Source organism: Peromyscus maniculatus, chromosome 1 (genome assembly GCF_049852395.1).
Source record: "Peromyscus maniculatus bairdii isolate BWxNUB_F1_BW_parent chromosome 1, HU_Pman_BW_mat_3.1, whole genome shotgun sequence".
Classification (NCBI taxonomy): domain Eukaryota; kingdom Metazoa; phylum Chordata; class Mammalia; order Rodentia; family Cricetidae; genus Peromyscus; species Peromyscus maniculatus.
This window is the reverse complement of record NC_134852.1, coordinates 193400609-193423164: the sequence shown is the minus strand read 5'-3', so window position 1 is coordinate 193423164 and position 22556 is coordinate 193400609. Positions and strand designations below refer to the sequence as shown.

Genomic DNA, 22556 nt, shown 5'->3' with positions numbered 1-22556 from the left:
TCCCACCTGGAGAGGCCTTTGTCTTCATAGACCAAGATGGCAGCCAAAGCCCATGCCGCCATCGACAGTCTGGATATGAGAGGCAGGGAGAAGAAAATCACGTAGAGAACACGAGCAGAGAGACTTCCCATTTGCCATGTCTGCGTCATCTCATTGGCTGGAACTTAGTCACATGGCCACAGGTATCTACCTGGGAATCTGAAAGCTTTACCCTTAAGAGCATTTGAACTCAAGCCTGAGGTTCTTTTCTTGTAGAAGCAGTAAGAGGAACCGGTAAGCAAAAGCAGCCCATGCCGCAGTCGGCTGAATGTTCTGGGCCTTTGAGTAGGAGGTTCAGTCAGGATAACAGGCCACAGGCATAGCTGAAAGTTCACCAGCTGCGCCATCAAACCTGATGGAACGTCGGGGCTCGGAGAAGCCGGGTCTGTTCTAAATGTTCCATTTTCCCAGTGAGAACCCTGTGGTGTGGAGGGGCGGTATCTTAGGGAGTCGTAGGGAGAGCTGTGGCTTGGCTAGGGCTAGGCCCCAGGCCTCCTCTTCTCTCCACCTAGTATATCTTTCCGCTCTGCTCACTGCTTAGGTCTCCAGTGGCCTTCAGCTTCAGAATGAGTCATGCACAATTGCTCGTATAATTTATGGCTCTATGAAAGATCATTCCACAGTGGAGAGATTAGGACTTATGAAATGTGCCTGGTCCTGTAGTCAAGCACACATGATGTACAATTAAAATCCGAGATGCTCTTGGCTTTTAGGACGTAAACTGCGTCTTCCTTGATGTTATTGAGTGGAGTCGGTGTGGGCTTCTGCTGTGGGAGGTGGTGGGTGTGAGATGCAGAAAATCATATCCTGCTGAGATCTAGTAAATGAGAAGTACCACTGGGGGCAAAGGAGTTGCTTAGCTGTGGAAGTAACCGAAAGGTTTTCCTCACAATAGCCATGTGAGTGAGGATGCCCTGTGGGAAACAGGATCACCGTGCATGTTTCATATTAATGAAGAACTAGTTAGAGACACGGAGTTAAGGGAACAAGCAAGAGGGAGAGATCCCCAGAGACAAGCCTCGCTCCCTGTGCTGAAGAACCTGGGAGGAAGCAATGTTAATGGTCTCAGAACTGGTAGGAGGGGAGACGGAAGCATGAGATACCAGGCCAGGCCTGGAGCATCTCAGCAGGGAAAAAATACCCAGACCTCTTCCTCTTCCACCGCACAGTCTGCCGGTGTTTCTTCCTTGTTTAAAGCAACCCCAGGGAGAGAGGGCAAGAGAGCTGGGAGGTGCAGGTGCAGGAACAGACCTGCGGGGCAAAGGACAGAGCAGAAAGCTCAGGGCTGGCTCCAGCTTTTCATTTACCATGACCATGATATGTTTAACATGTTACTAACAATTTGTGAGTGGAAAAAGTAAGGGCACGTGCAGTGTCCCAGTGCCAGTAGCAGACATTGCTGACTGATTTAGGTCTTTCCAGTGCCATCTAAGAAGTCACCAGTCGAGTGGGGAAGGCCTATGAGATGAAAGCTATCTGGAGCTTTAAAGCTTAGGCAACCTTGCAGCTGGGATGGGCCTGCCCACACCGATCTGCTGCATACATTGTACAGTTTCAGTTTGCTGACAGACGGTTCTGATTTCAGTGAGTCAAGCTGTGACATGGCCACTGACCTGACCTCTCAGTGTGACTGTGCGGTGATCTGCAGATGAAGGTTCAAGGCAGAAGACCACATCCACCTTGGCCACCAGCCTAGGCACCCACTCCTCTGCTGTGAGAGGCCAACAGTTTCAAGAGCTGTTCTGCAGGACTCCACTGTGCAGGGCGCTCTCCCAGGTCCTGACTGACCCAGGAGTCCCGTGGATACTTGGATCCTACAGGGTCTCTGATGTGTGCACTCGGACCCCTGACTCGGGGTTTAGGGGGTGGTGACTAGATCATCCTTAACTGGAACAAATAGGTAATGGGTTCTGGGACAATGGAGGGCAGAGATGACAAGTGGGTCTCCACTGGTTCCCTATCTCTCAGTCAGCACTGGGCTATGCGACTCTGCCAAGATGGATTAAGAGGGCATGTTCAGGTTCAATGGATAGAAGGGTTGAGATCAATGAGGGACATTTGTCCTGGGTAACAGCAAGTCAGAAGAGGTCCAGGTGTGTCTCCTATTTGTCATCCCTCAATTGAAGAGGACTGCTGTAGGGAATTGGCACCTGGTTTTAGCTTCCTGTGCCCTGGTTTCCTCCTGTGGGGAACAAGTGTAATGTTTAGATGGCTTTCACATTTGCCATCTTAGAAATTCCTGGATCCAAACTCATTTTTTTTCTCCCAAAGACTTCAATATAAAACTCACAACGAATCTGTTTTGCCCAATTAAAATATTTACTGATTCCCACTCCTCGCTGCCATATGCTCACATAGCTGAGCCATTCCATCCCTCACGAAGGCCACTTCCCCAGGAGCAGCTGTGGACTCTGCAGACAGGAGGCTTCCCATACTAAACAGATCCTGCCCTTTAATCTGCACCCAAAGATCCAGGAGGCACGATTCACACTCGCCTGCTTCCTCTCTGGCCTCGCAAGCCAAACCTCTCCCCACCCACTTGCTACTGGGCGAGCCTGAATGCACAGTGCTGAAATTTAGGGTCATCGTTTCAAAGTTCATGGTCCTGAGAATAAACAAAAAAACTATTGTGGTTGCATAGAGCTGTGGACCCCATTAACACTGTCCCATGAATATTTATAGCTGGGAACTACAAAAGAACATAGAGGCCATATTGTAGTCCCTAGGGATTTCCCTTCCATGGGGTCCTTTCTCTGTGGGTCACTTTAATGTAAGCTTTGCCGATTTAGTTGCACACTTTAAGCCGATTAACTTTTTACTTAAAAAAACCCATCCCTGTTTGTTTGTACATACACTGCCCTGACAAAGATTCACACAAAACTGCTTCAAACCTGTTAAATCCCTCCGCTGAAAACTCACAGAACGAAAAGCATCTCTGGGTAGGATTTCCCTGTACTTCTGCCTCTGGCCCCTCTGCCCCACCTCTGAGAGTGTCCTGAGAGGAATAGCAATAGTTTGCACCTTCTGTGTTTGGTTCCTGCAGAAACCTAGGCTTACCCCCAGGTGCCCACCTTAGAGAGCATTGGCAAGGTTCCTAGCTGCTTGAGTGACTTGCCACAGGGATGGGTAAATGATGAGCCCCAGGCAGATCTCAGTGCATGTCTAAAAGACATTGGAGGGAAACCAATGATTGGAGTTGGGGGCCTTAGAGACCATTGATTCTGTGGGTTCCCAAACTTTAGTGTGAATCAGAATGGGGTGTGACAGAGCCTGCGTTTAAATGTGTGTTCCTGGGCTCTGTCCCTGGAGGTGTTGATTTCATCACTTTGGTTGAGTCCTGGAGTTCCGTACATCAACATCCTCTTTAGAAGCTCAGTCCAAGTGGACTGAGGGCCAGACCTCCATCAGCTTGGAGCTGCTCAGCTGTCTCATGGGCAGGTGAAGAAATGCCAAAGAGGGCAAATGTTACTTGTTTGGGACCACGAATAGCTTCTTGTGGAAGTTGTGGAAATGTGGAAGCTGTGCCCTCTCTACCAGTGTAGACATCCTGAGATACAGCCTCCTCGAGTGAGATTTGTGGTTAGGTAGGAAGGGAATTGAAAAGTTCCCAAGCGTTAAGTGTCAATGAGAGAATCAGAAAATGGCTGGTTGGGAGAGGGAAGGGGAGGAGAGGTCACTGCCATAAGGTCCCCCCATGCAGAGGCCAGGTTTCCTGGGGTTCGGAGAGAGCCTCTGGGGGGAGGTATATAGCCAAGAGGCTCTGAGAAGGCTAGGGGCTGGCTGATCTATGCTATTTGGGAGCTAGTGAGGCGTAGCTTGTCAAGGGTGGCTGGTGCTGACAGCAGCATTGGAGGGGGTCTCCCTCTGCCTGGCTCACAGACTCCCAGCTCTGTGGATCTGGCGCCCCAAGTCAGGCACCTGGTTTCGTTAAACACTAGCAGAATCCCAGTGTCTCCAAGACTCAGAGAAAACTCCAGTGGGGAGGGTCATGAGGGATCTCCAGGGCCACGTCCCTGCACTCTGTCCCCTCTAAACACCCGCCCAGCTGTCCTGTCTTGGCCATGCCAGGTGCTTATCTGAAACAGAACAGTCTCTGCCGAGTCTACCCAGAATCCCAGTTCCAGAAGCTGGGCCTGTATGGGAACAAAGAACTGAACTCAAATATGGAATTGGAGCCAAAGGTCTGATTTCTCACTAATATATTCCCTAGGTCTGCTGGGGAAATGACTCAGTGGATAAAAGTGTTTCCTGTGAATCCTGACAACTTGAGTTCAGTTCCCAGAGCCCACATCAAGGTGGGAAGAGAGAACTGATTCCATGAAGCTGTCCTCTGACCTCCACACGTATGCCATGGCATGTGCATGCCTCCCCATCATAAACACATGCACAATAATAAGTAAAATGAATCTAAATATTTTTAAAAGAAAGTATACTTTTAAAATCAGTCTCTTTTTTATATTTCAACAGTTTACATATACTAACTTTAAAATTGGATTTGAGGAAGAGAGCGAAGATTGACCTCTGACCCCTATGTATATGCACATACTTATGCATGCACTTCTCCCACATACATGTACACATCCTCACAAACATGTATTTATACCACATATACATCCATACACATTTCTTTTGACCACTTTATGAAGATTCATTCCCTCCCTCCCTCCCTTCCTCCTTCCTTCCTCTCTTCCTTCCTTCCTTCCTCCCTCCCTCCCTCCCTCCCTCCCTCCCTCCCTCCCTCCCTCCCTCCCTTCCTTCGTCCCTCCCTCCCTCCCTCCCTCCCTCCCTCCCTCCCTCCCTCCCTCCCTTCCTCCCTTCCTCTCTCCCTCCCTTCCTTCTTTCCTCTTTATTTTCCTTTAATTTTTGGAGACGGGTCTCTCTTAATAGTCTAGGCTGGCCTAAAACCTACTATGTAACCCCAACTGACCTTGAACTCATGCAAGTGCTTCTTTCCAAGCCTCTTGAATACTAGGATTACAGGTGTGAGCCTCCATTAAGGTTTCTATTTTTCATTTCTGAAAAGCATTCTTCCTATTGTAGTTCATTCGCCATCTCTTCCTGAAACGCCATTTACTTTGAGTCAGAATGCCATCACCAAACACCACCACCTGTTGACAACTCTCTGAATTCCTGGTTGAAACTGGCGAGGTCAGCCAAGCAGAGATGAGGACAGAGGTTCGTTTTTATGGAAATGCATCTGAGATTCTTTCTATGACTCTGCATTTTCGAGTTCTAATCCCATAAAGAAATTACCCAGTTTGATTTCTTCATTACAGCCATGGAAGACATAACAGATGACAGAGAGATTGACTCCAGTGTTATGGGTGTTGAGGATAGTCTCTTGTCACCATTACCAGTGCTTTCCAGAGTTTAATGTGTATATAATTTACTCAAGGGATCCTTAAGCATGCAGGTCCCTTCTCAGCAAGTCCAGGATGGCCTCTGAGGATACATATTTCTGTCAAGTTCCAAGATGCTGTCCGTGCTCCTGGTCCATGGATAACGGTCTGGCTTACTGGCAGTTGGCAGTGGAAGAGGCGGTGGGCATGCGTGGAGAATTTTCTCATAGAAGGCTTCCATGGGTCACACTCTGTCTTTTAGTAATATTTCATTAGCTGAGTGTTTTAGATATACAGTTGTCCCTTGGTATCTTTGGGGACCAGTTCCAAGGTTCACCACAGATACCGAAGTCCACAGATGCTCAAGTCCCTTATGTCAGATGGTGTCATACTTGGCATGTAGCACTCTGTACTTCCTCCTGTGTAATTCCTGACATGGTGTAAATGCTTTATAAATAATTGCTACACTGTAATGATTAGTGGGGGGGGGAGGGGAAACAACTTGTATATGTTTAGTATAGACACATTGTTTTTTCAAATAGTTTTTGATCCGTGGTTGGTTGAATCTAGGTATAGAACTATTAATACAGAGGACTGACTGTAGACTTAGATTTCTAAATTTTGTTGAAACAATCATTGATTTAATGTTTTATTTATTTGGATTTAATTTTGTTGTGTGGAATTAAGTTCAAAGTCCACTTGAGTTTTCCCTAATTGATTAAGCCACTTGTTTCAACATAGCCCATCCAAGAGTCAACTACTTTCCACAAATTTGTAAGAGCTAATTTTTTGTAGTTTTCTTACATAATCTAGAACCTGATTCTAGACCATTCTTTATGACAAGGCTGTGGTAGTCTTAGCATTCTCTCTTGACTATTCTCACATAATTATGGAGGTGTACTTATAGATAATTTTGTCAACAATAAAAAGTTAGTTGTAGTTTTTGAAGTGTATGAACCTACACACTACCTTAGAGTTAATCTTTAAAATTATAGCCTTTCTCATTCATGAATATAGTACATTTCTCTTTATGTGTTACCCAATTGTCTAGTTTTTAATTTTTGTGCATTTGTGTGTGTGTGTGTGTGTGTGTGTGTGTGTATTTGTGTGTGCATATGTGCCATTGTGCACAAGTGAGGCCCAGAGAGCAGCTTGTGGGCCCTGACTCTTTTCCTCCATAGTGTGGGTCCTGGGGATTGAAGTTGGGGCACCAGACTTGGCAGCAAGTGCCTTAACCAACGTACTATCTTGCTCACCACTTTCATAGTTTTAGCAGGAATCTGTATTTCTTAACACAGTGCCTATTAAACTTATTCCAAAGTATCTGGTTCTTTTTGCTCTTCTAAATAATTATACATATATTATATGTCATTGTTTTTATTATATTCAACTTTATATTTGTGACATGGTCACTAGCCATAGGCAGCAATTTAAAAAATAAATAAGATTTAAAATTTAGTTTCTCCTTCACATTAACCACATTCCAAGTATTCAGGAATAACAGACAGTTAGTGGGTACCACATTGAATCTCAGATATGAAGCCCCTTTAAAAGGTGCTAAAAGTTTCTATTATATAGCAATCCGGTGTGTTATTGTTGATACATTAACTTTGAACCAGTTATTTCATTGTATCTCTTGGATTTTCCAAGAAAGCAGTTGCTTCTGATCAAACTTGCTTTCTTTTCTGAAATAGTATGAGACCATCTTCCTTCCTATCAATGAAAGCAGAAGGGTTGCCACCCCCCCCCCACTCGTGCCCATGGTAGTCTTCACTAATCGATCACAGCACTTCTGCTGTTGAAACTTTTCAGTGTCCTGTACTTCTCCATGGAGACACAACATTAACCACAGTGAGGTGGAGAGAGGGGACTAAAGCCTCTCTCGTGGTTTGGAGAACACATTGTAGCAGGAGTTTGGGGTGTTGTGAAATATTAAAGATGTGTGACATTCTTTTATGCTTTGGGATATTTGTTTAATGATGCAAAGATGCGTTGAATTCTTTTATGTTGCATTTGTTTAACTCTGTGAAGCTGTGTTATTTTGCCTGTCTAAAACACCTGGTTGGTCTTACAAAGAGCTGAATGGCCAATAGCTAGACAGGGGAGAGAAATAGGTGGGGCTGCATGCAGAGAGAATAAATAGGAAAGGAAGAGAGAAGAGAAGGAGGAGGAGCGAGAGAAGGAGAAGGAGAGGAGGACACCAGGGGCCAACCACCCAGCTACACAACCAACCACAGAGTAAGAAGGAAAGGAAAGAATATGGAGTAGATAAAGGTAAAAGCCCAGAGGCAAAAGGTAGATAGGATAATTTAAGTTAAGAATAGCTGGCTAGAAATAAGCTAAGCTAAGGCCATGTATTCATAAATAAGAATAAATCTCTGTATTTATTTGGGAGCTGGGTGGTGAGCCCCCAAAGAGCAAAGAGTGAGACAACCAACTACATTGGGGTCCTGAATCACCACTGAGCGCCATTGTCTGAACACCAGATGACTCTGGGGGAGGTGCCTTTCTGAGTTGTGGGCAGGTGGCTTCTTGAACTGTCTTTGGTGGCGTCCACGGGATCAGTTTTGGAGGTCTCGGGGTGGAATCTGGTGGAATCTATAGGACAGGAAAGCAGAGTTTGGGATATAGACTCCATCACAGGAAGCCCATGGGGGCCACAGGGAGGGAGACATGACTCACTGTGGCAAGGACTCTCTGGGCCCTGATGTGGCGTGGCGTGGAATCTGTCCATTGTGTGATGCCTCAAAGCCAGCCCGCACCCTTTTGTGGCTGGTGTGGGTAAAGGCTCTTCTGGGCTGGGCAATTGAGAAGGGCAGTGTTCCAAGGGAGGGAGGTGTCCCACCTTTAGAAAACATCATTCAGTCTAAGTATACATCACTACTCATGTAGACCATTGCTGAGGATCTTGAGGTCTACAGGACAGAGATATTTTGTTGTATTTACTGAATGGGTCCAGGTGCCCGCTTTGTGCTCGACGCTTGCTCACACCATCTCACCTGGTGCTCACAGCAACCTGGAAGGAAGTGATGTCACTGCTCATCACCATCTGAGAGATGAAGAAGCTGAGACTGAGGGAGTTTAGGTTGTTTGCCTGGTGTCTGTCTCATGGGCAGCAGCTACCTGATTCTGTTCCATGCTTTGTGGCCTCTGGCTTGGTTTTTCTTAGTGTGGGAAGTGGGTTTTGACAGATGAAATGTGTGAGCATAAACCCAGAGCCTGCCTGTCTTCAGGGCATTTAGAGTGTTGCACAGTGGGAGATGCCGAGGGGCTGTGAGGTGGAGGGCTGGGGCTGGAGAGAGGCTAGGGCTGGGGTCAGGCTCTGCCACTCACTGTCTGTGTGACCTGAGTGAGTTGTTATTTATTTATTTTTGCTGCAGCTCTGTTTTCTAGTTTGTAAGGGTACAGAATCCATAGGAGAATATCAATATATGAAAGGGGGAAAAAGTGACACATAGATTGAATCCATTGTTAATTGTAAAGCACAAAAACCCTAATTCTAGATGGGCTGCCCTGGCCCCCAGTCTTGTCTGCCTGAAGCCCGGCGTGTGTAGGTACCCCCACAGGTACATGCACGGGTACATGCACAGGTACACGCATGGGTACACGCACAGGTACCATATCTGTTAGGTGATAGATGACAGTTTAACCCTACAGCAACACAGACATGAAGGGGTGTGTCAGGGTGGGAGGAGAATTCACGAGCGGAGATGTGGGAGTTGTGGTTGGCAGGGTCTTCAGGATAAAGAGAGGGTGAAGCGAGGGGAGAAACACATGCCAGGAAGAACTCAGTGTCAATCAGGTGGCTCGCCTTGGCCACTCCTGTGCCGGCTGTTAGCAAAACTCATCTCAATTATTTCTCATACAACGCTGAACATCAGTTACATTTTAATCTCCAGATGAGGAAGCCAAAGCGGAAACAGGTCAAGTGATTTGCTGAACGGGATCATGGGGGTGCACCTGGTGGGGCAGAACTGCTCGTCTCATCTTTAGAGCATAAAGAGAAAGAGAGGGGTCTGGGCCTACGATCCCAGTCTCACAGCTCCACTACCTCCCAGTGGGGGCCACCCTAGGTCCACACCTTTAATACATGGGCCCATGGGGATTCGTCTCCAAAGCAGAATTACACATGCATCCTGATAAACCATGTCTGTGTTCTACAACACTTGTGCTCAAGATCCCAGGTGCTGGACTTGACTGTCTAAGGCAGTGGTTCTCAACCTTCCTAATGCTGTGACCCTTTAATACAGTTCCTCATGATGTGATGACTCTTAACTAGCAAAGTATTTTCATTGCTACTTCATAACTGTAATTTTGCTAGTGTTAGGAATCGTAACGTAAATGTCTGTGTTTTCTGATGGTCTTTGTGACTCATGTGAAAGGGTTGTTCGAGCCCCGAAGGGTCATGACCCCACAGGTTGAGAACTGCTGGTCTAGAGTATTGCTTTTCCCTACAGAGGGAGCACCTAGAATGGGGGAACTGTGCACAACAAAGAAGGGCAACAGATACTGTGAGTGATAAGTAAATGATGGCATTGTGCTTTTTCTTCAGAAAGGAAGAGGAAAGAAACAGCTGTCTCTAGGTGATGTGTTGCCCATGGCAGCCTGGACCTAGGGTGAGATGGAGGGGTGTTTATAGGCCAAGGCTCTGGGTTCCCATGGTGGTTGGCCCAGATACCATGGCTTTAATGCAATTATCATCGAGGCTCCAGGAGAACTTTGATTGGCAGGACTGTCTTTTCTAGGATTTGCTCCCTGCATCCAGTGCCTTCTGGGGAGTTAGCAAATCCCTTTTTCTGACTTGCAGGCTTAATTGACCCACTATGATTTCTCTTGCTAGCTGTCTTCTGGGGAGACATTGCCCTGGAGGAGGAGGATCTGAAGCTGTTTCACATCGACAAGGCTGAAGACTGGACTAAGGTATCCGCGGAGGAGGAAATGGGACATGACACCGGCAAGTATTGGCCCCTGATCTGCTTGGGCCCTAGTGGGCTGCTTGAGAGTTCCGCTAGGAATCTTTGGTATCTTTGACCTGTAGATCCAGGGACCTGTATGGAAGACCTGGGGGAGGGGGACACACCACCTCCTCTGGTGGAGGCATGGATCTGGGACCTTAAATTTAGCTGATTCTTCTTTCTCTCCGTAGCATGTACTTGTTCACATTTGTGCACGTGTGCATACGGGATCATGTACAATTGTGTGTGCATGTGTGTGGAGACCAGAGGTCAATGTCAAATGTCTTCCTCACCCATTCTCTACCTTTTGTGAATCGGTCTCTTACTGAACCTGGGGCTCGTCCAATTTGGCTAGGCTGGATGGCTAATGAACTTTAGGGATCTGCCTCTCCCTGGACCTTACCCCCAGTGTAGGAGTTATAGATGTGTGCCACCACACTTAGCTTTTTAAAGTGAATGCTGAGTGTTCAAATTCAGGTCCTCATGATGTCCAGCAAGTACTTTATCAACTGAACCATCATCATCCTAGCCCAACTTAGCTGATCCTTCTAAGAAAATCTACAATTGCCTCTGTTGGAGGGTTCAACCTAGAACCCCAGTATTGGTTCTTAGGACTCTAGCTTGAGGTTTTGCTTGTCCCACAGTGGAGAGAATTGCTAAGTGGGCTGGATTTAAATAATGTCTGACAATACTGCCGACAGTAATGACTAGCTTAGAATAAGATGTTTGGCTATGGGGAATTGTCACTTGTTTGACTGACAACCAGGCAAGTCCCTGTGCTGTCTGGGGCAGGAGACCCACCCAGTCTGCCTTCTGTGGCTGCTTTCTCTCTTCTCTCTCCTGACTGCCAACCTTGAGATGAAGAGCAGTGAGGCTGGTCCCCTGGGTGCTCCTCACCATCCTGTGCACTGGACCCTGTGGCTTTGCAGCCTCCTGGTCCTTGGTGCAGGGGACTGAGTGTGGGATTGAGTATCCGCACTGGCAGTGGTAACTTGTCATTCAGTGACTGAGGCGCACAGCAGCCTACTGGGAACCTTTCTCCAACACAGCTTTCTTTCTCTTGAAGCCATTTTAACCCTCACCCTGGGTCAAGTTCAGTGCTGGTGAGAGAAAAAGGAAACAGCCCAACCATTTCCTTTAAGGAAACCCTCACACCAGGCAGACAGGTGTAGATTTGATTCCATTTTCCTACGTCTAAAATAGGGGTGAAACTAGGATTCATTCCATAGAGTTTTTGAGGTTGATGCCAAAGGTAACAGGTTTGCTCAGTGCCTGGCATGTAAGATTTCAAGGAATGGGAGGTGTATCTATAAGATCTCAAGAAATGGGGTGTATCCCTGATGATGTAGTTGGTGATGTCAGGAATATTCCTGAAAACTAGAGAGAAGAGGGTGAGATGTGTTCATGTTGAGAGGCGCTAAGGTCACATGAGGAAAATGAGCAGCTAGTGGGATTGGCTGCAAAGCTCTCCACAGGGGTTAACAGATGAAGGGCCAACATTGTCACTACGTCGTGGAACCATTGCTAGGGACTGGGGACTGGAAGGAGCCATGAGACACCTCAGACTTCCTTTGTGGGATCTTGAGTCTCTGAGCAGCACTGGAATTTGTGTGGCCTCTTCTACATGGTCTGAAAAGTCAAGCATTGAAATATTTTTCATAACAGCATGCCCACAGCCTTAGCTGTGCTCCAGCATAACATCTGTGCACACTCTTCCTCATCCCTTCCCCAGGGGTCTGGAGAAGATGACCTAATGAATCTGTGCTTAAACTGGTTCTTAAACTTACTTTGCAATATTCCTCAAAACTAGTGAACACTTAGTATCTTGTGCACGCACTGTGATGATCTTTACACTATGGCCCTCACGTGGTACATTCCAGACCCCAAAGACTCCTATGTGTCCCCCTTAGTCAGCGCTCGTCACTAATCTAACCTTTCCCTGTTTGCCTGTGCATTCCAGACCCTGAATGAGTGTTATTCTGTCATCTTGTACTAGCCTTCATGACTGCAAAATCCACCCACATGGTTGATGCACATTTGGTCCCTTTCCGGTGTTGTGAACTGTTCTGCTGCCTGGATGGACCCTAGCTTAGCCAATAGTTTCTGTTGACAGACATTTGAGCAGCTCAGGGTCTCTCCTGTAATAAATCTGATAATGGAAGAACCTGTCGCTTTAAGCACCTGTTGCTCGTGGGCAGCTTTCTTGGGTGGAATGGCAGGGTCCAGGGTTCAAGTCGATACTGTCAAATCATTTTCAAAAGTGAATGTGCCAATTCACACTCCGGGTTGAACATACTTATTTAGGAAGCAGGAGTGGTACCCAGGCAGAGTCTGCTGTCAGTTTTGGATCTTGGGCTCCTTAATGTGGTCCCCTGTCGCCCTCTGGCTCACACAACAGAACCATGTGCCATTAGGAATTCTCGGATTTGCCCCCTCAGCTCTTTCTGCTTCTCCCAGGGCAGTTAGCATAGCATGGCTTGGGGGTACAGGAAAAGAAAATGTGAGGGAAAGGATCCAGAGAGGCTAGGCAGTGGCCAGACACCATACCATGTGCAGCTGCTAGAGTGTCCTTCAGGGACGGTCACCTGAGGATGTGTGTGAAGGGAAGTCCAGTGGCTTACCTTTTTCAGAACACTTGCTCAGAATGGATGTGGGACTCAGATGTCTATCCTGTCTGTCCTTATCCTATGAGTTAATAGAGGACAGATCACACTCAGCTTTGGACTCCCCAGAGGCAGGCCATCACCTTGGACCTAGAAGATGCTGCTGGCCAGTGGTGATGAGGACAAGAAGATGGTGCTAGCAGAATTCGCAGACTCGGGCCTTCTTCAGGAAGTCAGGAGTGTTAATAGGGTTTTGGTCCCAGAAGGATGCTATGAGCACTGATCCCAGTAATAGGCTTCGGGCTTGCACTACCTGGGCTGAATCCCAGAGGTGGGCCTCAGTTTCTTCATCTGCTAAACAAGAATGGAAATAATTATTGCCTCCTAGTGAGATCATGAGCACGCAGGAAAAAATATATGTGACGTGTCTGGCACCTGATACATATTCAATAGCTATTAATTCTTCTTAATATTTGCGAAGAGAAGACTGATGCAGGGAAGGATTGGAATCAAGGTGAGGACTGAGGACTACCACATGTGGAGGGCCCGGGGCCTGGACACCAAGCCCTCACACAGCACCGATGCTCCCTCCTTCTTTAGCTTAGTGCAGGCTTTTTTCTCAGGGTGTTTTCGTGGCAAGGTGGTTTTTACTTCAAGTGCTTTTCTCTGAGGGTCAATTGCACTTTCTATCTCTCTAGAATAGTTATTTTATTTTCAGGTTGGGAATTTTTTTTATTGATTTTGCTGATTAAACTAATACTGCTTTTTTTTTTTTAAGTGCGAAATCTCATAAGTGGGAAAAGAAAATTCTGTTATCCCAGCCCCAGGGATCACTGAGACTATCTATTTGCTAGATTACTTTCTGTCTTGATGTGCCATGGCCATGTGTGCAACCACACCACACACACACACAAACACACACACACACACACACACACACACACACACACACACACACCTTTTCACTTTTCTTTTGTTTGTTTTTCAAGACAGGTTTCTCTGTGTAGTTTTGGTGCCTGTCCTGGATCTCACTCTGTAGACCAGGCTGGCCTTGAACTCACAGAGATCCACCTGGCTCTGCCTCCCAAGTGCTGGATTAAAGGCTTGCACTACAACCGCCCGACACTTTTTCACTTTTTCTTTTGTTTTGTTTTTCGAGACAGGGTTTCTCTGTGTAGCTTTGTGCCTTTCCTGGAACTCACTCTGTAGACCAGGATAGCCTCAAACTCACAGAGATCCACCTGCTTCTGCCTCCCAAGTGCTGGGATTAATAAAGGCGTGTGCCACCACTGCCTGGCGACACCTTTTCACTTTTTAAACACAAAGATCTTACTGGAATGTGCTGGTGTAGTCTACATGTTTGGTAACATCCCATCATGGATGCCCCTCACTCCATGCCAGAAAGCTGTTATGATGGTGAGGGCACTAGTTAGTGGTCCACAGGAAGCCCTGTCACACCTCATCTAAGCCCTTATATATGAATGTGAAGGCTGTTTCACTCTTGATGTAATTTTTAAATGAGAGATGATGTTTCTGGGAAGAAATTTATACATAGATCTTTAAGCATTTTCTAGGTTAAAAAAGTAAATTTAAAAGGAGCCACACCATAACCCACTCTTGCTAGGTTCAAATGTGGGGAAGGGTGTATTCTTCATTTTAGTTCACCTAGTTCCTAAGCTTTGATAAGTGCAGTTTCCTTTCTTGGAGGCTGAGAAGGGAGCTCCAGCAGGAGAGGGCTGAAGTCCCTGCACAGGGCGACAGGGAAAGGGCTGGCACTGCAGGCCAGCCCACAGGCCATTCATCCTGTTCTACCCTGTGAAGTTGGAGCTACTCTCCAGGCTATTGATCACATGGATGTCAATTGCTTCTTAGGTGGGGCAGCCAGCCTCTTTGCCTAGAGGTGCCCTGGGGATGCTCACGTTCCGAGTTTACTCAGGGGTAGCACCCTAACCAGAGCTTAGGTGTCCCAACTCCAGGTTAGCTGCATCCTACCTTGACCATCCCATGGCCATCTGGCCGTCTGGAAGGAGTGGAGAACAGTGTGGGAAGGAGTCTAGAATAACAGGCAGCCATGCTCTTTTTTAGGAGTCTATTTGGTGTTCTGCACTGGCACATAAGCCTTTGAGGACTTTGGAGCTTTCAGAAGGGACTTCTGTCACTGTTCGTTTAGGCCACAGGCTTGAGTTGTTAGAACTGTGCTTCCTGCCTCAGCGTCTCTGTCCTCATCCTGCTTCCTGGGCACTGTACTATATTGTGCTATATAGAATAGTGCTCCCCACTTCATGTCTATTAGAAGCCCAGAAAGTGACTCATAGAATAGGGATTTTGCAGATGCATTAGGGAAGAATCTTGGGATGAGAGACTCCTTGGTTTAGAGTGGACCCTAAATCCAATGACCCAGTCTTCATAAGAGGAGGAAAGGACACAGGGATACAGAGAAGAGGGGATGTAGAGATGGAGGCAGCCCCTGGAGGATGCTGCCACCAGCCAAACACAGCTCTGCTCCTTAGACCCCTTCAGATGTTCCCATTGCTTATCCGAATGCTTCCTTAATCTGGCTCTCAGTTCACAGTCTACAGAGACAGGCTCCCTTCCCCTTCTGTCCTCTCTCCGACCCCAATGACATCGTGTCTGTCCACACCCTGAGCTTCCATCCATCTGGCCTTCTGTTCCAGCTACTCTCTCTGCTCTAAGTCCCCATTCTACAGACAAAGAAATGAAGACCAGAGCAAGCTGGTGACTCATCTCAGTGCTGCAACTGGATGCCTCTGTGACACCTCTTTATTCAGTACAGCTGCCAGCTGCAGGAGGCCACCTGGCTGACAGTGCTGTTGAAATGGCCCCATTTGGGCGTGTAGTGGAAAGAGCTCTAGCTTCTCCATTTTTGGATGGGCTCAACCCCCAGTTCCAGGAGCTAGCTGACCGGAGGATGCGGTGGTGGCATTTGGATGTGCGTGGTGGGGCCAGGAGGCAAGAGCATATCCTTCAGGGAGAGCCCCCTCTGTATGCTTTTGATTTGCTGTGAGAAGAATGGAGCCCTGAGCAGGCATGGGCCTAGCTGCTCTGTGAATGGAGCTCTTGAATTAACATTTTGGAGTTTCCTAAAGCGGCTAATCGGATTAGCTGTGTAGTGAAGGAAGTACTTAGCGGGAGACACACTGACACACACACACACACACACACACACACACACACACACACACACACACAGAGAGAGAGAGAGAGAGAGAGAGAGAGAGAGAGAGAGAGAGAGAGAGAGAGAGACTTTCCAACCCCCTTGCATCTCTTCATACGCCTGGCAGGACCTGACAGCCCTATTTCTGAGTCTGAAGCACTTTTCCTCTTAACAGCACAAAGCTGGGCAGAAGCCTGTGTGGTCAACATACTGCATTTTTTGTTTGCTTCCTTCTTCCCTGAAGGGCTGAGGAAGCTTGCTTTGAACATTCCCATCTTTGCAAAATGTACCATGAGAGGAAGGTATATTTATCTTGCAGTTACCTCTGTTGGGATAATGGGTCTGAGTTCCTGATCTTTATAATGAGAGCTCTGAAAGGGGAAGCGGTTTTAATTACTTATTGGTGCTGATGGAAACCGATGTTTCCCGCCGTGTCCATTCTGAGCCACTGGGCTGTGTCCATCCCCATGGAAGAGGCCAACCTTGCTGTAACTCTTCCCTCCTTAACTCCTGCCATCTGTACAGAGCATATGCAGAGCCCCAACAGTTTGGCTTCGGGGCTCAAAGTAAAGAAATGAGCAGAGGCTCGTCTAAGACACAACAGCTTGTGTCCTCCCTCTGGGTGTGATCTTTGAATCCTAACGTCTTTGCCCATAGTCTCTTTGGCTTCTAGATTGCCACTTCTGACCCTGGCCACAACTTAAGTGGCAGAGGGTACCCTCATCTTCTCCCTGTAGCCGCTGTAATAGAGGGGCTGATGAAACTACAGTCTCATTGATTTCAGGAGAATTTGAGCTCTGGTGTTTCAGACTATAGGAGTGATATGACCAGTGACTTAGACATCAGAGAGAGCTCACTTTAGACATCAGAGACTGCTGTGTCCCTGGGAGGCATGTAGATATCCGAATCAAATACAAGGATTTCTGGGCTCTGTTTCCCAAGGACGGAGGATCTGAAAACAGACTCAGGATGTATATGCTTCCCAACACATTTTTTAGCCTTAAGGTTCTTGGGGGAATTAGTGGATGGAGTGATTTTAAGCAGGCCCATAGATGCACCATGAATTCTGAGTATCTACACCCATGGCAAGACATTCTCCAATCTATTTAGACATGACGTCCCCATTTTACCAGTTCTCTTTGTTGGGTGGGAGTGCTGCCAGATTACAGGTGTCCAGGCGAAAGATGGGTTAAAGTGTGTGGTTCCTGTGGTGTCTCTATGGGAGGCTCGATATCTTAAGCATATGAATGCTAGGCTGGCTTCTTGCTGGGGCAGCACCCAGGATTCAGATCTGTCTGTTTGCATATTAGATACTGCCAAGTGCCATCTTGGAGACACCTGGTTGTTGGGGATTTGTGTTGCTGGCACCTCTGGCTTGAGAAGCTGAAGAGGGTCAGGGGGCTTCAGGAGCTTCCCTCACCCACATCCCTCCCACTGGATCCCTCCCACTGGATCCTTCCTGCTGGGTGAGGAGGGACCTGAACAACAGGCTCGGTGTCTTTTATTCTTGAAGTATGTTGCACTTGTCATTTTGATTTTGAGGGGGAGTCTGATGAGCATCAGTGAATAGTACTTTGAGGAAAAAGGCACACAGAATTATACATACACTCACACCTAGACACACACACACACACACACACACACACACACACACACACACACACATGGACACATACACATTTACTCGGAATTTCAAGAAGTTTAAACATTATGTATCTTTAAGTTGTTAGATTCTGGCCCACACCCTCCCTTTTCTGGGTGCTTCCACAACCTTGAGAATGTTCACTTGGGTGGATTTGTGCTGTGGATGGATGTGCCTAAGAGTTGGGCAGGCTCGGGTTTGCATCCCTGGCTCTGTGTTGATTAGCTGTGGGTTTTCTGTTTGTAAGATGAGACACTTACTTTATGTGTCGTTTTCTAGACTCTAATCTTTTCTTTTTCTTTTTTTTTTTTTGAGACAGGGTTTCTCTGTGTAGCTTTGCACCTTTCCTGGAACTCACTCTGTAGCCCAGGCTGGCCTCAAACTCACAGAGATCCGCCTGGCTCTGCCTCCCCAGTGCTGGGATTAAAGGCGTGCGCTGCCGCCGGGCTCCTATACTCTAATCTTACCTCATGGGAGAATCAAATAGATGCAGTTAGCAGAAACATTGTCCCATAGTGTGACACCACTGTGGTTCTAGTCTTTCTGGTCCTTGTCCGTGTCCCAGACCCTGGGCACTGCTCTGCCATGACCCAGTGGAAATGCCAGAGCCAGGCCTGTAGAAACATGCCTGGGCAGGTTCTTCAATTTGATCTTCACTAACGTGTAGGAAATCTCTGTGTCGGCCAACAAGGTAAGTATGCCTCTTGTTAAAGTCAAACTTTGAAGTCTATGCTTCTCTGCTTCTAGAAAGAGCTTTGAGTATTACCTCTAGCCTGTCCCCTTGAGCTGCTAAGTATTTGTTCCCCATCACCATCCTCCGAAGTGATGGTCAAAGAAAAGATGGGTTCTATGGGTACATGGGAGAGCCATCCTCCTCTTGCACATAATTCTTGCTGGCGTTCAGCATCCACTTGCATTCAGCTTACATTTATCCTTTGTCAGACTCACAACAGTAGTGACTTACTGAGTTTGGCCTTGGCCTTCCTTCCTTAGTGCTAGTATCAGGCTGAGTGTATAAATGACGCCACTTGTGGACTGTGTATTCTATACACTGGCTGGATCTGATCAGGGGCTCAGACACAACTGCATAGTGGCCTTTCTCCATCATCCCTCACCCCACCTTCCCCAACACATTCCCCAGAGGCCACTAGGGATAGGCTTGTGTGCTTGGTTGTATAATGTGTAAAAGCCCTAGTAGTGAGTACAAGCTTAAAGAATGGTCTCAGCCTCAGAGTGGTGGCCCAGGGCTGAGCAGACCCACATCACCTTAAAGGGAGTACCTGAAAAGTGATGGCCTTAGCCACACAGGCAGCAGCTTATCTTATTGGTCCCTCCCTACAGCTTCTCAGATGGAATCCATGGTCCTCAGGACATCTCTGAGACAGAGAGAACATCCAGGTTCTTGCCCACTGCTCCAGCCTTCCCTAGACTAAAGCCCTCCAGCTGACCTCCCATGACCAGCCTGCCCTCCCAGGAGACTTCTCCTGGACTTCCGCAGCATGGAACTTGATCTTCATGTGTCCTCCACACCCTGCCCTGGGCTCTGTCACAGAGCCCTGCTGTCTCTCTGATGTCAACTTCATGATTAGCATCTCATCCCTCCTTCTTTTCTCCCTTCTTTCCTGTAAGAAGTGCTAACTGGGAGCCTTCTGCGCTCAGTACCAAGATACAGCTGCAGCTGCACATTTTCCACCACGAGGGAGAGCAAGCTATAATGACAAGTGACTGTTGTCACGATCTCAGAGTATGGGAGGCGTAGGAGCTGGGATCCGGAGCCTCCCTCACTGTAGCAGCCCCCCACCTCCCCAGAGACTACCTTCCAGGCTGCGGTGTGCCCAGCCTGGGAGCACAGAGACCCAGGCAGAGAGCACCAGGCAGGCCCTAAGCAGACTTTCTAGTTCCATGCTTGAAGTTATAAAGAGCAGGGCAGAGCAGACCCTGGTCCTCGGGGGGGGGGGGGGGGAGTGGGGCGTGGGGAGGTCATAAGGAAGTGCTGGCCTGGGGGAATGTGATGGGGACAAGAGTCAAACTAAAGCAGAAGTCCACAAATCAAAATCAAGGGGCAAGGTAAGGGCCCAAAGAGGCCAGGGTGAGTCGCTCTCAAAGACACCGTTGAGGTCAGGATGCCCCAGAGCCAGAGCTCTGCAGGTGTGGGACCAGGACTCCAGCATTAGAACCAGCAAGGCTTGGCAGGGCCTCTACCCACGAAGTGTTTTATTTGGTGAGATGGCTCGAGATGATAAAGAAGCATCTGAGAGAGTGCACATCTGCTCTCTGGAAAGGAAGAAAGAATGTAGCATAAGGATCTGTCATCTCATCGTCCGCTGGGGCCCAGTCAAGGCTGGCTTGCACCTTGGACAGCAGCCAGAGCGCACAGAGGACGTCAAGTGTTGGGGAAAGCAAGCTCACCTGTGAGCTGCTAGCCATCACCAGTGCATCTGTGGGAACTGGAGCCACAGTGGGTGCTGAGACAGCCAGGCAGGTATTCTCAGTCTACTCGGGGAGCCGCCGCTCTCCAGGGCCATGGATTTGGGGAATTGCATCCAAATTAGAAGATTAGCTTGAGGATCCTTGACAAGCAAGTGGGTAAACATGTCCCCAGGTGAGAGATACAGAATCCACTCGAGGTAGCTCTAAAGAAAGAGTTTGTTCTGAGAAGATAAGGTTGATTAATAATGGGCGATAGATACATGAGGGATGGAGAGATGGTTCAAGGAATAAAGTTCTTACTGTGCAAGCATGAGGACCTGAGTTCGGATCCCCAGAGCCCACATGGAGCCAGGAGTGGTAGTGTGCATCTGTAATCCCAGTGCTTCTACTGTGAGATGGGGGCAGAGGGGGTGAGGGAGGGACTGGGGAGGGGGCAAGGCCTGGGTCTGGGGAATCCCCTGAAGCTTTCTGGAAGTTATCCTCCAATATGCAGCAGTGAACAATGAAGAGACTTGTCTCAAATAAGGTGGAAGGAGATGACCTACAGCTAAGGGTGTCTTCTGATTTCTACATGTGTGCTGTGACATGTGTCTTCATTCACGTACACACATGCTTTGCGTACACATAAGCATACGTAGACTTTATACGCACACACGTTGGGTGCCAGATAAAGTGAGAAATCCACGGGCGTCTGCTTAAAGGGTAAAAGGAATTTGCTAGGAAAGAAAACTCACTAAACATAATAGGAGAATCGTCGCAGGGTCCTGGAAGGCTGAGGTATTGCCCCATGCTGTTCTGTGGCCTGAGTCAGTCCCCAACATCCAAGCCCACAAGGGAGAGAAGAGACCTGCGTCAGTGCTTCTCAGGTCTGAAGGGCAGCCCCGAGGCCATGCCCCAGGGGCAGATACTTCAAGGTTACAGGTAGAACAGTTACCCACTACACCATGTAAACACAGGATAATAGACAATTAATAGACAATTGATAGATAGGTAGGAGAAGAAGAGGGAGGAAGAGAGAGAGAAGGGCTGGCCTCACAGCTCTCTGGGAGTTATGAGGTAGAAAGAAAGGAATAAGGCTGGTTTCTTTTTTCAGAGACCACAAAATGCCATTTGCTCTTGCACTTGTTCCAATATGTGGCCACCACAAAAATCTACGTCATGATCCTTTACCTTAAATGTCCCCTGCTGTGGCACCTACATGTGTAGGGGTGCTTCGAAAGTACTGAGAGTGGAGGAGATTGCCAGGGAAGACAATGACAGAAAGAGCTCAGCACAGGTTGACAACGGTCCTGGGAAGTAAGACGCAGGAACAGAGTGATATTGAAAAGGCTGTGGTGTCCATGTCTTACTTTTTTTTAGCGAGTTCCTTGAATACTGTGAGCAAAAGGAAAATGGTTGGTGCAGCCACCTGGGCTGGAGAGGGAAATGGGGATCCCCTGCAGTGGCTCAGCTTCTGCTGGGGTTAACCTGGCTTTTAGGGCCAAGCCTCGTCATCCAGCCTGCTGGGATGTCATGTACAGTGTCATTTTCCATGGGAGTCTGAGTCCTTTTCTTTGCCTCTTTCCAGTCAGTTGCTCCTGGTGACCACTAGAGACTGTCCCTTGGGGCACGAGCACCACTGATCTAGCATGTTCTTGCTGGGCATGATGATGGGTAAAGCAGGCTTCCGATAAAATCCGTGTCACAGCCTTGGAGTTCCCTGTGACAGAGCAGATATTAGGGACATTGGGACTCTGGGTTTCTTTATCTATGAAATGAATGGTAGGATATCTACTGAGAGCTAGGAATGAGTCTTTGGTTTTTTTTTAGTAAGTTCCTTGAATACTGTGAGGACTGGCCATTGGAGCCTGCTGCTCATGGTGTAGACTGGGTCACAATAATACCTTTGGTGTGCCTTCATCTGATGCTTCGTGCTCCTTCAGAACAATCTGTTTAAATTGCATCTGATGTAGCACCTTATAAAGACTGTCCAGAGTGCTCCCAGAAGTCAAGAGCATGTGACTGTGGGATCGCTTTGTTCCTTCTTAGAAAACTACATCAATGGGCCAGACAGAAGGGCCAAAGAAAGCCCAGACTGCTTCCCACAAAGGAATGGGAACTAAGCCCCTGTGACTGTGGGGGAGCTGGGACACTGGTTTCGGTGGCAGGTGAGTCTGCCAATGTGAGTTTAGGATGACAATTTTGGCCTGCTTGCTCAAGGATGATGAACTGGATGACCTGGACCAGGTTGTGGTTCTTACAGGTTCCAAGGCTGGTATGTCATTATGTCTGTGGTTTCCAAGGAGATCCAGAAGGGAAGTGACGATGTAGCTGCCAGACAGTCACACTGTGCTCTGATCATCTTGCTTCTCTGGTCCCCTTTAATGACCCTTG

At 47.7% G+C, this 22556-nt stretch overlaps 1 protein-coding gene across 1 annotated transcript in view; it reads left to right on the top strand.

Annotated features, from left to right (window-relative positions):
- Positions 1-22556, top strand: part of Tll2 (tolloid like 2) — a 114466-nt gene that overhangs the window by 13402 nt on the left and 78508 nt on the right. Inside the window, exon 2 of the mRNA XM_006992415.4 lies at positions 10219-10332. Coding sequence (XP_006992477.2) covers positions 10219-10332 — 114 coding nt within the window. The remainder of the gene's footprint in view (positions 1-10218; positions 10333-22556) is intronic.